General features: G+C 50.7%; 1 protein-coding gene across 9 annotated transcripts in view; it reads left to right on the forward strand.

Moving 5' to 3' along the window:
* The window catches only part of DLG5 (discs large MAGUK scaffold protein 5), a 123659-nt gene extending 109330 nt beyond the window's left edge, over positions 1-14329 (forward strand). For all 9 annotated transcript variants that reach the window (XM_086381816.1, XM_086381817.1, XM_086381821.1 and 6 more), the window contains 9 exons: positions 814-997; positions 1578-1726; positions 2536-2706; positions 3596-3792; positions 9354-9497; positions 9738-9865; positions 10255-10364; positions 11030-11139; positions 12605-14329. In XM_086381816.1, the coding sequence (XP_086237942.1) occupies positions 814-997; positions 1578-1726; positions 2536-2706; positions 3596-3792; positions 9354-9497; positions 9738-9865; positions 10255-10364; positions 11030-11139; positions 12605-12708 (1297 nt within the window). In that variant the 3' untranslated portion in view covers positions 12709-14329. The remainder of the gene's footprint in view (positions 1-813; positions 998-1577; positions 1727-2535; positions 2707-3595; positions 3793-9353; positions 9498-9737; positions 9866-10254; positions 10365-11029; positions 11140-12604) is intronic.
* The last annotated feature ends 2765 nt before the right edge of the window (positions 14330-17094 follow it).

A 17094-nucleotide genomic window follows, 5' to 3' on the forward strand; every position in this document is an offset into this window, starting at 1 on the left:
AGAAAATAGTCTGTCACCGTTTCCATTGTTTCCCCATCTATTTGCCATGAGGTGATGGGACCGGATGCCATGATCTTAGTTTTCTGAATGTTGACCTTTAAGCCAGCTTTTCACTCTCCTCTTTAACTTTCATCAAGAGGCTCTTTATTTCCTCTTCACTTTCTGCCATAAGGGTGGTGTCATCTGCGTATCTGAGGTTATTGATATTTCTCCCGACAATCTTGGCTATACTTGCCTGCAGCAAAAGTTTTGTCACTCTCTGGCTGCTCCCCTGAGGTCCCACTCATCAGGCTCCATTGCTGCCCCGTTGCCTTTGCTCAGTTTATTTGCTAGCCTTTCAGTGTCCCTGTGTTGTGAGTTCCTTGGTGGCTTTTGGTTCAGTACCCTCTGGGCCATAGACACTGCTCAGTAAACATTTGCTGAATGAGTTGTGGCCTGGAGGTTACCCCGGCTCTGACTTTCTCAGGAGAATAAAATTAGGAAAACAAGTGCAATCCAGGTGGGTGAGATGCAACCCACGACGTGTGATGGACAGCTGGGCTGGAAATAGCGGCGTTGATGTCCACTCTGTCCCTGAGTGGCGGGGTGACCATGGCTGTGTGTTCACCTCTGCCTCATCTCAGTGCCCTGCCTATAAACCGAGCCACTACAGGTAGAGCTGTGTCAGCCTCACTCCTGGCTCCTGGTTCTGGGGCCTCATGAGACCTGAGAGGGGAGCAGAAAATGGTCAGGGTGTCACCACCGTTTCGTCTTTGTTCGCGCCTGCCTCCCTTCCTGTGCACAATTGAAGAGCTTCGTTTTCCTTCCTGAAAGGATGGTGGGAGATGCCACCAAGAAGACCCCAGAGCCCCGAGTCGTCTTCATCAAGAAGTCGCAGTTGGAGCTTGGCGTGCACTTATGTGGAGGGAACCTGCACGGGGTGTTTGTGGCCGAGGTGGAGGACGACAGTCCTGCCAGGGGCCCCGACGGCCTCGTGCCCGGGGACCTCATCCTTGAGGTAAGTTCTGAGCTGCCGAGCAGCAGCCAGGCTGCCCTCTGCCCACGTGTCAGGCTTCCTGCCGTCTCAGGTGACATGGAGGCGGGGGAGCACAGCCTGGCATCCCATTGGGTGTTGAACGCTACCCAGACCCACTCTGGGTAAATATTAGGGAAGCAGGCATATTAGGCATGTTAGGACCCAGCTTGGGCACTGGCATCGGGAGGGCAGATGCTCTGCTCCTGGCAGCAGTAGGACCAGGACTCGAGTCTGATGGTGAGCACCATCTCCCTCTCACTGGGTCTCCCGTTGGATGGGGGAGGCAGGTTGTAGGTACTGAAAGCTACAAGGAGCTTTAGCAAGGGGAAGTGCCGTGTTTCCAGTAGGCCTCACTGGCTGAGAGGCTAGAACAGGGTCTCTGCTGGGAGCAGTTGAGGGCAGAGCAGGCACTCGGTAGAGGCCTCAGCCTCTGTAGACGTGGGGCAGATGGATGCCCAGAGATGGGGATGCTGAATCTTCTCCTTATCCCACTACTGGCCCCTCACGGGTGCCCAGGCCTCCCTGCTTCTGCCCTCTGACCCCCGTCTCCATCTCTGGGTAGTATGGCAGTCTGGATGTACGCAGCAAGACAGTGGAGGAGGTCTACGTGGAGATGCTGAAGCCCAAGGACAGCGTCCGCCTGAAGGTGCAGTACCGCCCTGAGGAGTTCTCCAAGATTAAGGGCCTGCCTGGCGACAGTTTCTACATCAGGTATCAGTGGCCAGGGCTGCCAGGAACTTGGGGCTTGGGGAGGGGCTTTTGATGGAGGCTGTTCCCTGTGAATGTCCCTGTGTTTCTTGCCCTTGAGGGATGGGACTATGAGCATTATTACTTGGGCCCCAAATTCTAAGCTTACTTAGAAAAACCCTTGAAAGCTCCTCGGGTGAGACAGGCTCTCTCTTTAGGGTTTTGGGCCTGGGGAAGTTTGAGGCCGCTGAGCCCCATTTTCCTGTGGCCTGTGCCCCTCTCCGGGTCTCCCCTGACTCAGTCTGCACACCCCTCTGCAGTGTGTGTGGATGTCGCAGCATCTGGAGTGCCCTGAAGGAATACATGAAAAGGGCAGAGTAGGGGGTGGGGCACAGGCATCAGGCATTTTCTAGGAGGCATGCAGCTTTCTTCATGAGATCTGAGGCCACACAAGAATGGCAAGTACTGATTTACTGTGTACTGTGAGGTATGGGGTCCCTGTGTCTAGGTACACCCTCCTCAGTCAAGGATGGCACGCTTCCATTCTGAGAAGTTTCCGCTGTGTAGGAAGCATCGACTTTGATGTGGGAGGAGTGCAAATAGGAAAGACTCTTTTGGAAGTGGAGATATGGCCTTGGTCCTTGGCAAAAAGGCTTTTATCTGATGGGCGTGAGGGGCTCGTGATGCTCCCTCCTTTGGGAACTGCTGCTAGAATGGGGAGAGATGGGTCCTGATCGTGGTCTGGGGAGAGCTTAAGAGCAGGAGAGTGGGCCTCGGAGCTTGGCTGTAAGGGGCGGCCTGTGGCCTGACTTCCCCTCCATCTCCCGGTCCAGGGCCCTGTATGAGCGACTGGCAGAGGTGGAGCCTGAGCTGAGCTTTAAGAAAGACGACATCCTGTATGTGGATGACACCTTGCCCCAGGGCTCATTTGGGTCCTGGATGGCCTGGCAGCTGGATGAGAATGCCCAGAAGATGCAGCGTGGGCAGATCCCCAGCAAATACGTGTGAGTGTTCTAGAGTTGGCCTGGGGCTGGGGCGGGCGGCGCCCATGGGGACATACCATGTGATGGCGCCTGGGCTGCTGGGCGCTTATTCTGATGTCCTCTCAGCTTCTGCTCTGTAAGTTTTGCCAAAGTCGCTTGTCCAAAAAGCTGTTCCAAGTTTAAGTCAGTGATGTATCCAAGTCAGAAGTATAGCGGCAACTTAGGAGACATGCTTTTTTTAATTATGTTTGTTGAGATATAATTCATGTGCCATGCATTTACCCAAAGTATGCAATTCCTTGGCTTTTAGTGTTTTCACAGATACGTGCAACCATCACCATAGTCAATTTGAGAATATTTTCACCATCTCAGAGAGAAGCCTTGTACCCTTCAGCTACCCGCCTTGTTCTGTCTACCTGCCCCCTGTTGCTAACCCTGAGCCACCACTGGTCTCCTTTCTGTCTCTACAAGGTTCCCTGTCTGGACTTTCCATTAATGGAGTCATACATACAGCACATGGTCTTTTGTGACCAACTCCCTCTACTTGGCATCATTTTTTTCATGGTTCTTCCGTGTTGCAGTGCATTTCTATGCTTTCCTCCTTTTTGTGGCTGGAATTATACTTTTTAGTGTCACAAGGGAAGGCTGTCTTAGCAGCTCCCTCTGACCCTCACCTGAATATAGGAGTTGGCCTGCTCTGAGAACTGCCCAGCATTGGTGTGGGTGCCACCCCAGAGTACTGGCACCAGGGGGTCCTCGGGGGCTTGGGTGCTGAAGTGGCCAGGAAACCTACAGAGGGTTGGGGTGGGGAGCCTGGAGCCCCAGCGTTGATCCTGCTCGCCGCAGGTGGGCAGGGCGACAGGCGATGGTCCCTTGGCCCTTCCCAGCACTGCTGTGCTCTTGTCTTCAGAATGGACCAAGAATTCTCCCGGAGGCTCAGCATGTCTGAAGTCAAAGACGACAGCAGCGCTGCAAAGACGCTCTCGGCGGCTGCACGCAGATCCTTCTTTCGAAGGAAACATAAGCACAAACGCAGCGGGTCCAAAGATGGGAAAGACCTCCTTGCCTTGGACACCTTTTCCAATGACTCCATTCCACTCTTTGAAGGCAAGTGACTGAGCTGGCTTTTCCAGCAGGCTCTCAGGCTGAGGTTTGCTCTTGACCACAGAAGCCTCACTGCAATGACGTGAACAAAGACAGGGGTTTGCTTTTCTCAGACATAATTGATCAAGGAGTGTGTCTGGGTTGGGATGGTGGTGCTGCAGTCCTCAGAGTCTACCACCTGTAGGATGTGTCCTCTGTCCTTAAGGTCTCCCCATCTCCTGCCATCACATCCATGTTCAGGCAGCAAGAAGAAAAGGGCATGGCAACGGTGTGCCTCTTTAAACAGCTTACCTGGAAGCCCCCTCTTCATTTTCCACTTACACCTCATTGACTGCTTGCAACTGCAAGGGAGGCTGAAATGGCAAGGTTTTCACTGGTGCCCTGCTGGCTTCAGTAAAGCAGGTTCTCCTAGTAAGGAAGAAAGGAAGATGGATATTGGGTGGGCAAAAAGCAGGTCTTGCCCGGTGCATTGCCTCTAGTTTGTTTTGAGGTTATTCCAGGCTGCTTGGTGGTAACCAGGGGCCACTGTGCAGATCTTGGCCTTTCTGGCTTTACTCCTTACAGGATCCTCCCAGGGCCAGGCACCTGCCCAGTCCTGGGGTTGCATGTCAGGGAGTGTCAGACATCCTTTGGCAGATCGCCCTGTGGAACGGTATATCTGTCCTGTAAAGCAGGAGGCTCTGATGAATGCTGATCCCTGGACCCCTGGGTGTGACCCCTGTCCTGGAAGGTGTGCCGTCCCTGATAGGCAGGCTGTGGGCGGGGTGAGGGGGCAGTGGGCCTCAGAAGGCAGGACAGCTGGCTTCCTCCTCCCCTGCTTCCTCACCTGTTATTTCAGGTCTTCGACACAGTGAGTTGAGTGAGTCCCACCCTTGTTCATGGCCCACGGACATGATAGTCAGGTCAGGGGTTGGCAAACCAGAGTCTATGGGCTGGATCTGGTTCATTGCCTGCTCTTAAATGGCCTTCAAGCTGAAAATAGGTTTTTACATTTTTAAATTTAAAATGTAAAAAAAAAAAAAAAAAAAAAAGACTGTCTTTTCAGAATAATAGTTGCTTGATTCTCCCTTCTCTTTTCTTCTGTAGACAGCATCTCTGGTGTATGGTGTATATCCAGTAGATGTCTTTGGAAAATAGCCATTTGTCTAGTCTGCAGTTCTTCAGAGTTTTTTTTTCATTCTATGTTTTTAAGTTATGGGGGTGTTCCCAGGTGGCGCTGGTGGTAAAGAATCCGCCTGCCAACGCAGGGGACATAAGAGGGAGCCCCCTCCCTCCCTGCCCCCAGCCCCCTCCCTGCCCGCGATTCAATTCCTGGGTTGGAAAGATCCCCTGGAGAAGGGTATGGTGCCCCCCTCCAGTATTCTTACCTGGAGAAACCCATGGACCAAGGACCCTGGCAGGCTATAGTCCACAGGGTCACAAAAAGTCGGACATGACTGAAGCGACTTAGCGTGCACACACATATTTTGAAGTTGGCTTTAAATAGTTATATCTTACTGTTAAATTGACCCTTTTATCATTATAAAATGTTTCGTCTCTAGTAATGTTTCTGGCCTTAAAAAAGGCTAGAAAACTATTTCTATTTTGTTACAGTATAATTATCACACGAGCTTTCTATTGGTTAAGTGTTTGCATAGTTCATCTTTTCCCATCGTTTCATACTTTTTTACAGCTTCATATTTACGTGGCTCTGTAAGCAGCATGTAGGGTTTTTTTTAACTCACTATGACACTTCATCTTTTTTCATTTTATTGAGACGTGTATAGAAAAATGCAAATACATCTATAGAAAAGTGTACAGCCTGAGATGTTTTCACATTTGAACACACCAGTGACAGTCTTTATCCTTTAATTGGAGTAGTTAATTACTGATTAAATCATCACTGATATATTTACCATCTTACTGTTTGTTTTCTGTTATCCTGCCTGTTTTATGTTCCCTTTCTTTTCTTACTTTTTTTGGATTAATCAAGCATTTTTGTTATTCTGCCCCCTCCTCAATCTCTTAGTTTTTATTAGTTTTGTTTTATTCTTTTGGGGGTGGTGATTACAGCAGCCCTCACAATGTGTATCTGACCTACTACTAACATGAATCATGACTTTGACCACTTCCTCAGTAATTTTAAAACATCAGAACACCATGACTTCCTTACCTACTTCCTACCTTTTGCTTGATTATCATTTTCATTTTATATGTATTTTTAAATCCAGCAGTGTTATTAATTTACACATCAGTCATTCACTTATGTTTATCCTTTCCATTATTCTTCATTCCTTCCTGTCATCCTCTTTCCCTCTCATTTTTTCTTTCTGATATATACTCGCTTCAGCATTTTTTTTTTCCAACTTGACATATAACTGACATATATTATTGTGTAAGTTTAAGGTGTACAAAACAATAATTTGATATGTGTATGAGTTGCAAAAGATTAACCACAATAAGGTTAGCTATAGTTAACATGCCCTTTGCGCGTGTGTTTGTGTGCTCAGCTGCTCACTCCTGTCTGACTCTTTGCGGCCCCATGGACTATACCCTCACCTCATGTAATTACCATTTTCTTGTTATGATCTTTAGCATTTCTTCTGATGCAGGTTTGTTGGTGACAGTCTCAGTTTCTTAGATTTTCACTGGATATAGAATTGTAGATGGGTCGATGTTTATGCATTTTAAAGATATTATTCATTGTCCTCTAGCTTTCACTGTGTGTTCATTTCCTGGGGCTTTTGCAATGTATGTTACAAGCTTTGTGGTCAGCATAGTATGCATTTATTCTCTCTCAGTTCTGGAAGCCAGAAGTCCAAAATCAATACTATTGGGCCAAAATCCAGGTGTTGGCAGGTCCATGCTTCCTTGGAGGCTCTAGGGGGGAGTGTTAGGTCCATGCTTCCTTGGAGGCTCTAGGGGGGAGTGTTAGGTCCATGGGTTTATAGTGTTGTTCAGGTGCTGTTTCCTTATTGATTTTCTGTCTGATTGTGCTGGCTTTCCCAGGTGGTGCTAGTGGTAAAGAATCCTCCTGCCAGCACAAGAGACATTAGAGATGCGGGTTCAATTTCTGGGTCAGGAAGATCCCCTGGAGGAGAGCATGGCAAACTACTCCAGCATTCTTACCTAGAGAGTCCCATGGACAGAGGACCCTGGCGGGCTACCGTCCACCGGGTCACAGAGAGTCGGACACGACTGAAGTGACTTAGCACCGCACTGGCTATACCATCCAGAATTGAAGTCAGGGTGTTGAAGTCCTGTACGGATACTGTGTCGTCTGTGTCTCCCTTCAGTTTCATCAGTGTTCACTTATTTGGGAATTCTAGGGCTGGGTGCGCATATACTTATGATTGATGTACCTGTTTGGCTAAATGATCTTTCTATCATACTATAATGTTCTTTGTCTCTTGTGACAGTTTTTGTCTTCCAGTCTATTTTGTCTGATACAATCATGGTCACTCCTGCTCTCTTTAGATTCCCCATTTGCATGAACCATTTTTTCTTGTCCTTTCATCTTTAGCCTATGTATATCCTTAGATCTAAAGTGAGTCTCTTGTAGACAGCGTATAGTTGGATCTTTTTTATTTATGCATTCAGCCAATCTGCATCATTTAATCGGGGCATTTAATCAATTTATACTTAATTGCTCATATGAAAGAGTATTTTTTAGTTGTTTTCTGTATGTCTTGTTGCTTTTTCATCTTATCTTTTCCTTCCTTGCTGCCTTCTTTTGTATTTCATTGATTTTTTTTTTTTTTTGGTTGTAGTGACATGTTTTAATTTCTTTCTCATTTCCTTTTGTGTATATTTTATAGTTTTTTTTTGGTTACTATTGTAATTACATAAAATATCTTTAGGTTATAGCAATTCATTTTAAACTGATGATAGCTTCAATCTTATATAAAACTACATCTCTGTGTTCCCCTCCACCCCTTTATGTTATGGATGACACTGATTACCTCCTTTTATATTATCTGAATATTAGGTACATAATTACTTTTATGCTTTTGATTTTAATATCTGTACCAGTTTTAAAAGGAGTCTACATACCTCCATTAGGTTGCTTCCAGATTATATGTTTGTATATTTACCCTTCCCAGGGAGTTTATTTTCTCTGGGCCTCTGACTCTGGTTGGATATTGTGCTTGTGAGAGGCTCTGGAGCCCTGTGATTCTGTTATTATGAGAACTTCTGACAAAGCAGATTATTCTGAGAGGATCAGAAAACTTCTAAATTGGTGCCCCTCAGTGTGGAATGTTAATAGTCATTACGGGAGAAGACGATTCTGTTGAGCTGAAGACATGGTCTTAATGTCCATACACAGAGAAATGGTAGGTGCAGTGCATTCACGTTTTAGGATGTTACAAAGGATAAAAGGGGATCAGTGTGAGTCAACAGGGATGCTTTCAACAGAAACGTAAGACTGAGTAAAGAGGGGTTACAGAATATTTATTGTCTGTCATTTTTGTTGGACATACGTATTTTCCAGGTTTTATGAGCACATAAAAGGATACACTTTATAGTCGTGTCCGACTCTTTGTGACCCTACGGACTGTAGCCCGCCACTCTCCTCTGCCCATGGGATATGCTTTGAATCCTCATAACCAGCAATGATGCCAGTTGAGAGGAAGCTGCCAGGGACCAAGACTGGAGAAAGGGGGTTGGAGAGGATGCCTAGCTTACCTGTCATGGTCAAAGCTTTAAAAGGGGGGATGTTATTATCTCCTCTTGGAGGAAGTTCTTTGCCCTGGGTCTGTGCTATTCTTTTAAAAGTTTTTAAAAGTGTTTCTGAGTTGCCAGCACAGTGATTGGTACCTGGGAGGTGTCAGGAAGATATCTGCATGCTGGTTTTAGGCTATCTCTTTCTGTGAGCATTTTTTATTCATTTTGTGGAAGGGGAGACTTAACTACATGTATCAGCTAGGATATTGGTTTGAGTGCTGTAACTGAGACCAAATAACAATGGCTGAAGCATGATAAGCTTCTCTGCCACATAAAAGTCTGGGTTGGTAGGTAGCCCCTTGGAGGCAGCTCTGTTCTGGGGACCATCAGGGAGCCAAGTCCCTTTTGTCTCGTGTCCCTCTTGTCATTTCCTGGGGGTGGGTTGTCATCTGCAGGGTCAGAGCTGGGTCACTGCCCCTGGTCCTGTCCGTTTCAGCTCATGGGAAGGGGGATAGTTTGCTCACTGCATGGGGCAGGTCTGGGTCACACGACCCACCCCGCTCAGGGGAGGTGGCACCTGTAGAGAACGGAACGTCTAATGGTGAGGGGACCGTGCGTTGAATGCACATTGGAGAATTTGAGCTGAATAAAGTGCTGCAATGCCTCAGGTGTCCAAGGAGTGGGACACGGTGCAGGAGTGGCCATGCCCTGGTGCCCAGGGTGTGGGACTCTCAGTGCTAAAATTGGGCGAGTCCTAGGCAGACCGGGGTGAGCTGGGTCCCTGGCTCTGGATCTGTGGAGTGAAGGAGACAGGTCTGCCTGGGGTAAGCTAAGTCAGGGGAGCAGTGGGTCCCCAGCCCCTCCCGGCCCTCCCTCTGCTCCGGGTGGGTGCCCATCCTCTGCTGCCCTCTCTCCCCCAGATCCAGTGAGCCTGGCCTATCAGCGGGTCCAGAAGGTGGACTGCACCTCCCTGAGGCCCGTCCTGATCCTGGGGCCCTTCCTGGATGTGGTGAAGGAGATGCTGGTGAACGAGGCACCCAGCAAGTTCTGCAGATGCCCCCTTGGTAAGGGCGGCCCTCAGGCCTGCTGGGCTGTGTCTGTCCCCGTGTTTGTGTTCACCTGCTTCCGGGGTGGATCTCATAGAGTTTTCATCCTTCTGACTTGGATCGCATCAGCATTCAGCCTCTGGCTCTTTCTCTGGGAGTGAGGCTGGCAGGGCTGGGTTTCCGTGCAGTGCTTTCCCCGCCTGTGCAGCGATGGCTCACGGCGCCACACCTGCTGATTCCTGTGTCTGTGCTTTGCAGAGGTGATGAAGGCCTCCCAGCAGGCCATCGAGCGGGGCGTCAAAGACTGCCTGTTTGTCGATTACAAGCGGAGGAGTGGCCACTTTGACGTGACCACTGTGGCTTCCATAAAGGAGATCACAGAAAAGGTACCATGGGCTTTCTGGGTAAGGTTTCTGAGGCCAGGTGGGGTGGTGCTTTAGAATGTTCGTGTATCTGGGTAAAGGCGGGAAAGGGGTTTGGAGTTGGGTTGTCCAGACCCCACATGGCCCCCGTTCCCAGCCTTGGCCATCATCAAAGCTGACAGCCTGTGGGGAGAGGTTTCCCTGGATGAGGTTTCCCCACCGGGGGTCACACGCCCTCTTCATGTCAGAATGGTTTTGCTGCCTTGTTCCTCAGTAGCACCTCATGTATTCACTTAGAGGGTGAGGCCGGGTAGTGTCAGGTGAGGAGTGGGGCCCCTCCATGGCAGACAGAGGCTGAGTTCCTGAGGCTCAGCCCTGCCCCTGCCCGGGTGTTCACCTCTCCCTCCCTGCAGAACCGGCACTGTCTCCTGGACGTCGCCCCGCACGCCATCGAGCGACTGCACCACATGCACATCTACCCCATCGTCATCTTCATCCACTACAAGAGCGCCAAGCACATCAAGTGGGTGCCCGGCTCCTCGGGGGCTTGGCCCGGCCTTGCTGGGCGTGGGGGGTGGCAGGGCATTGGCTTTGAACAGGCCTCCTGGGTAGGAGTGCCCCCCCTACCCCCCCCCCCCGCCCCCGCCATGTGCCCATCTCACACCCAGCCAGTCGTGTTAACCCAGCACAGCCCTCCCCAACGCTTTCTGTCCTGTGTGGGGGCTGCCACAGCGCCTCGAGTCTGCACCACTTAGTCTGCGTATCTCCCTCCTGACCCCCATGCCCTCTCGCCCTCGCCTGCCTTTCGTCTTGGTGCTCACGACGACACAGGAACTGGGCAGCCCAGGTCCACCAGGAGCTGACTTGTGATGTGCATGGGCCTTTGCTCTTACTGAGCTTCAGTTTTTGTGGTTAGGCTAACAACTTGCCAAGCCCCCATATGCTCCCCCCTCACCTTTGCCTTTCGGTGCTCCCAGGCTTCTGGTACCTGCACTCGGGGGCCAGCTGGGGCATCTGAGTTCTTCCCTGTCTCTGCCCAGAGCTCCCTGTGGGGCCAGCAGGCTGCGCTGTGCTCCCCCAGGGGCGCACGTGCGGTTGGGGGTAGCCCTGTTATTCTGGACAGAGAAGCTGAGAGGAGGGCATGGGGAAGGTGAGAAGGCTCAGCCAGGTTCCTGGATGTCCCGATAGGGAGCAGAGAGACCCCATCTACCTGAAGGACAAGGTGACTCAAAGGCATTCCAAAGAGCAGTTTGAGACGGCTCAGAAGATTGAACAGGAGTACAGCAGGTACTTCACAGGTAGGTATGCGTCGGGCCCAAAGAGGAGCGGGTGGCAAGGACGTTCACAGCCTTCCCAAGGATGCCCTTCTAACTTAGAAGTGTTACAGCCCGCACTTCCGGGGTGCCTGGTGATGCCACCGCAGTGGGCACTTTCATTACAGACAGTCTTATTGCAGGCACAGGGCAGCATCGGGGGCTTGTCGGTCCAAAGGTAAAGTTCACTGATTCTGGCCTTGGGTCACAGTTGGTCTTGAGTTACGGCTGCACAGGCGCCATGTGGCACAGCTCCGCACTCCCCAGGCAGGTGGCACAGCAGTGGTGGCTGTGAGCACCCATCCCCAGCACCCTCCAGGGTAGGCCAGTTTCGCAGTGGCGTTTGATGACAAACTGCACCATTACTGTCTCTTGTCTTTGAAACAAGGCAAACTAAAAGAAACTCTAATTTAGTAGTTGCCATAGTACTTGGTGGCTTCCGACTTCTTCCATGAAATCAGTCATTTGTAGGGGCCATAACAACATCGTGGTCAAGAGAGGTGGAGACTGTGATTTTAAGTAACATGTAGAGAGTGTTATGATTGGTGCTTCTCATGCAGTATTTGGTCTCAGAACCCAGCCCTGGCTCTCCTGTGTATGTGTATGTGTGTTTGTGTTTTAATTTTAAATCCATTACAGACCGATATTTCAGTTAAATACTTTAGCAGTTTACTAGAGAAAGGAAAATTTAAAACTTCAAAACTTACGACATACAGGCTTTGATTTTTTATCAGATTTAGCAGATGTGAAATTACTCCGTCACATTGTCATAGCCATTTCTAAACGTTCACCGTCAGTATCTGTGGCAGGAAGCCAGGGTGTGGCGCTGTTCCACGGAGCACGCACAGAGCCCTTGTCTAGTGTCTGCTGGGCCGTGGTGCTGAAACCTTGCCAAGCAGCAGGCCTGAGCCGGAGCTGGGGATGGCCCATCATCTTTGCTGAGAGTCTTCTCTGGGCCATGGGGTGCCCAGCTCTCGAGACCCAGCCTAGTTCCCTCTAGAATCTTGCTGCCACTTGGACTATTACAACATACCCCAGGCTGCTTCCCAATGTACTGGGACTCCGCGTTGCGTGACGAGGCACACCAGCCCGGGTCATCACTGCTGTGGAGCCTGGCGAATTATGTGCATAGTGACATCACGTCACCCATATTACAGGGCTCAGGGCAACCTGGAAAATCAGACGCCAGCCTTCGTTTGAGCCCCAGATTTTAACGTGGTATGAACAGTTGCCGAGAGGGATAGATAAAAAGCCGAAGTGATTTGCACTCAACTCTCTTTTTCTTTCCCAATTTCTTGCTGATGGAAGAGAAGTGAGGCGGGGGTAGAGCAGTTGAGCCGAGTAGCTGAAGACAGGCAGAGCACCAGGAAGAGTGAAGGGTCTGTTTGCGCCTCCTTCGGGGCGTCTTCCTCCGAGCCGATGACGGGTGTGTTTGGGGACTCTCTTGCAGGGGTCGTCCAGGGAGGAGCCCTGTCGAGCATTTGCACTCAGATCTTGGCAGTGGTCAATCAAGAGCAAAATAAAGTCCTGTGGATCCCAGCCTGCCCTCTCTAGAACACAGCGCTGGGGATGACTGTAGCCTGGCCTCCAGCCCGACCGCCTGGTGCAGCTCTTTGCAGTGACTGCGGATCAACGCCACTGTGTGTAAACACGAAGGGGAGGGATCCATGAACCGGGGCTCCAGAAGTACCTCCTCTGCAGACGGAAGGCCACAGACGGACGGGATCCAGACCCCGGCCAGCGGACTGTGCTTCTCCCACACGTGTGTGCTTTAAGACAGACTGTGGAGTTGGGGACTCGACACCAACCTTCCTTGTAGCCAGCTCAACAGAGATGCTGCAAAGAGAACCTTTCAGATCACAAGTTTACAAGCCTTTTCGAAGTACTCGGTTGTTTATGTTTACTTGAATGGCTCCGTGTTGTCGCTGCCCAGCCCCCGCCCTTTTCCTCACTGTCGCTTTGGTGTTGGTTTTGTGCCTGCTTTCAACGAAACACTCTGGAACCTCGCTGGGGGCCGCTTTGCTCTGGGAGGTTCTTAGCTGTGGGACCAGACCTCTGACGAATGCCCTGCTCCTCGGTGGCCCCTCTCTCGGAAGGCCCTGTGACTGCGGCTGCTTAGACGTCAGTGGGTGCGGAACTAGTGCCTTTGTGGGGCTGCGCGTTCTCCTGCACCTAGGAAGGTGACTTCCGCCGTCTTGTAGGCGCATTCCTCAGACTTTGTCTCCTGCCTTCTGCCACCTCTTACTTCTCATCCACCTGTGTTCACGATTCCAGCGTTCTCTCTGGTCCTCAGAGCTTTGTGGGTTCACTGTGACACAGCCAGTTCTGGGCAGGGTGTCAGGCTGGGGCTGAGGCATGCCACTGGGTCCTCCTTCGGTTCTGTGAATAGTGACAGCCTTTACCAGTGCAGATTTTGCAGAGTAATTCCCAAATGCTTTACAATGGGTCAGGCACATCAGCTCTGTTTGATCTAAAAACAATTCGTATTTCAGACTCTGGAAAGAGAGCTTTTACGGAAGCTTGAGGATCAATGTGGTCACTGTTAAAATTCAAGAGAAACTGGGATCTATCTAGTCTTGGCTTCAGCTCTCACAACATGAGCAGAGCTCCACGAGGATGGCTTTGTTTTGTTTTGTTTTTTAACGCATCTGATGCCAGATGTTTCTGGCTGAAGATTTGGTGTGGTTCCTCCTTAAACTGTGCGTCCTGTTAATAATAGGTACTGTACGGGGCTCCGGGTAAGTGTCACTGGGGTAGGACCTCTATTTTAATACTGTTCCTAACATTTCATTTTACTAGCAAGAAATCGCTGATTTCATTTTATTCTTTGTAATTCTAGACACTAGATTATAGTTTAGCCATACTGACATTTTTTTAAAAAGGGATATATTTTCTTGCACAGTTGTTCGCAAGGAGACACATTTCAGTCTCAGTGCTGCCCTTTGTTTCACAGGTACACGTGTTCTGGCTCAGACAGCTAGGACCAACCGCAGGCTGTCGCAGGGTTTCGCTGGCACCCGCGGGGCCGCTGCTCTGGGCGGCTGGGGTTGGCACAGAGATGGTACAGTGTGCACGGGTACTGTTCTGACAGACTGGGGTTTTCTGTACTAAAACCTTCCTTTGTATCAAAAGTTAAACAGACTTTAGTACAACAAATAAAGGTCAATTTCTGTAACTCGTTGTGAAGACACCTGTGTTTCATGTGTTTTCCACCTCTCCCCGGCTTCCTCGGCTCTTTGTTCCTACGTTTGAGACAGCTGTCCCCCACCCCCGCAGCGTTTGGGTGGAGCTGGCCACTCTCTGAGGTTCCCTCCAACTCTCGCGATGATTGGGCGCCCCTCTCACCTGCAGTGTCAGCCCCTCCGACTCCCTCCTTCCCTCCCACGTGTCCAGCGTGGGTGCTGGTTGTAACCAGGCAGCTCATGTATGTTAAGATTCCAATCCTGCCCTGGGGGCTCATGTTCAGATCTGCAGGTTTTGCCTGGGCCGTGAAAAGCACAGGGGCTCGAAGGACACCAGGATCTTCTCGTGATCTCAGCTGGGTCCCTGCACCCCGGGGGTGAAGAAGACCCAGCCTGGCCCAGAGGCTGCAGCGTGAGACCACCCACGACTCGCCTGGGCAGATTGTTTGGGCCCAAAAGCCTGTTCCAGGGTGGCAGGAAGGCCAGAAGGGACCAGTGCTTGTCTAAACCCATGCAGAGCCCAGGCAGGGGGTGGAGGTGCACAGCCTCTGCCCCCGGGTGGTGTCTGCATAACGCAGGCTCAGAGCCTTCTGGAAAGGCAGTACTGACTTTGGGCTGCAGCCTCGAGATCTTGGACACATCTCACATGGGCCTCCAAAGACAGGGCAGACGAGAGAATCTCTGAGGCCCCATCCCGTGCTGACATCTCAGTTACGAGTAGGGAGCGGGACTTCCTTCCTGGCTCTGGGGAGGTTGAGCAAAACCCCAACTCTGGGAACCTTGAGACACGTGACTTTTGGAGGCTGGTGGAGTCCCTGATGCCTCACATGCAGGAGCAGAATCTGAAACTATCTGGACCCAGAGTCCTGGGCCAGAGTCCTGGGCCTCTTCAGCTGGAGCGAGGCTCTGAGGCTGACCAAAAGGGCAGGACAACTGGAATTTAGGGCTGGGAAACCTGAGGCTGCTGCCAACCCCAGCACCCTGCTCCCTGGGGCTGACAGTGCAGAGAGCCGCATGGGTCACAAATGCCAAAGACAGAAAGAAATATGAGGAGTTGCCAGGTGGGGCATGGAGCAAGCATGAACTCACAGTGGGGGAACCAGTTGGCGTGGACGACAATCTTTTCTTCGGGGACGGGGCTCCGAGGTCTGGCCCTGCACGGCCAGGCCTTATCCTCTGCCCCCTCAGCTTCACTTCTCCCTGTGGGTTTCCTGGACCTTATTTTCAATCATGCAGACTCTTGTGCACTCATGCCTTCTGGAATGTAGTCTCCAGACTCCTGATGTTTCGCCTTCAGTTCTCCTTCCTATTGTGAGTTTCTATCTTTTGTCTTTTTTCAACCATGAAATGCGTCATACATACAGAAGAGCATCTACAATGTAAACATATGGTCTAAAGAATAATAGTGTGTCTGTCGTTAAGAAACAGAACCACAGCACTGCTGTGAAAGCCCTCTTGATGCCTCGCACACTTGAATTCTCCCTTTCCCCCGGGAAGTGCTGGGCTGACTTGTGGTTTAATGATTCCCTCGCTTTTTCTGTTTTCACCCTCCGGTGGAGGTGTTTGAAACAATATTATGTGAGGTTTTGAAGACACCAGGCTTCAAACACTCACTGAGCTATGAGAGCAGAGGGCAGTGCCCCTGCTGTTGGACGACATGGGCTGGAAAAGCAGTGTGACCTCTGGGTCAGGGGGAGTCTCAGCTTCCCTGGGGATTTTGAAGTGCCATTCCTCTGGGGGAAATCGGTAAGCAGGGACTTGAAAGGGTCCTGGGGACACTGGGGCCGCCACGCTCGGGGTGTGTGGCCGTACTGTGGACAAACCGAGTCCTCGTGGTCTGGCAGGAATACGGTCGGAGGGCTGGAGCTGCTGACTGTAATTCCATGCTCACTGCGACCATCCTCTTGATTTCAGCGGTGAGCCAAACCTGTGCCCTCCGGGGCAGGAAATGTTGACTTCTCCTACTGATCTGAGGAGTGAGAAGGATGTCAGCTCCTGTCGATCAAGCCTAGGAGAGGTGGGAATGGGGCCATTCAGTTCAGTTGCTCAGTCATGTCCGACTCTTGGCGGCCCCGTGGACTGCAGCACTCCAGGCTTCCCTGTCCATCACCAACTCCCGAATCTTGCTCAGACTCATGTCCATCAAGTCGGTGATGCCATCCAACCATCTCATCCTCTGTCGTCCCTTCTCCTCCTGCCTTCAGTCCTTCCCAACATCAGAGTCTTTTCCAATGAGTCAGTTCTCTGCATCTGGTGGCCAAAGTATTAGAGCTTCAGCATCTGTCCTTCTAATGAATATTCAGAACTGATTTCCTTTAGGATTGACTGGTTTGATCTCCTTGCAAATGAGAATGGGGCCAGGATCACCTTATTGTTCTCTTAATTAAGAGAAGAGCCAGAGGCCCTGGTGCTAATAGCTCTTGACATTTCTGTCTTGAGTCCCAGCTCCAGACCAGACTTTTTACTCTCTGTCTGGTGTGAGCCCTCATCCTGGGACTTCCTCCACTTTCCTGAGAGTTTTGTGGGAGTTTTTTTGATTTCTCTGACTCTTTTCTCTTTTGATGGATCTCCTGCTTCTTGTGCTGCCTGTGAGGAGAGAGGGTTAACCCCTGATCCGAATTCTTTCTGCAGAGGAAGGTGACTCAGTATCAGTATAGCTGCATGCAGTCCCTTAGTCCCTCTCTCTCCAGTATGGTACCAGTTCTCTGATCTGTGCCTGGTGACGCCTAATCCAGGAATCCTCTCAATATTCTCCAGG

Source organism: Bos grunniens, chromosome 28 (genome assembly GCF_055505025.1).
Source record: "Bos grunniens cultivar Pamir isolate PY7600 chromosome 28, Bosgru_T2T1.0, whole genome shotgun sequence".
Taxonomy (NCBI): Eukaryota; Metazoa; Chordata; class Mammalia; order Artiodactyla; family Bovidae; genus Bos; species Bos grunniens.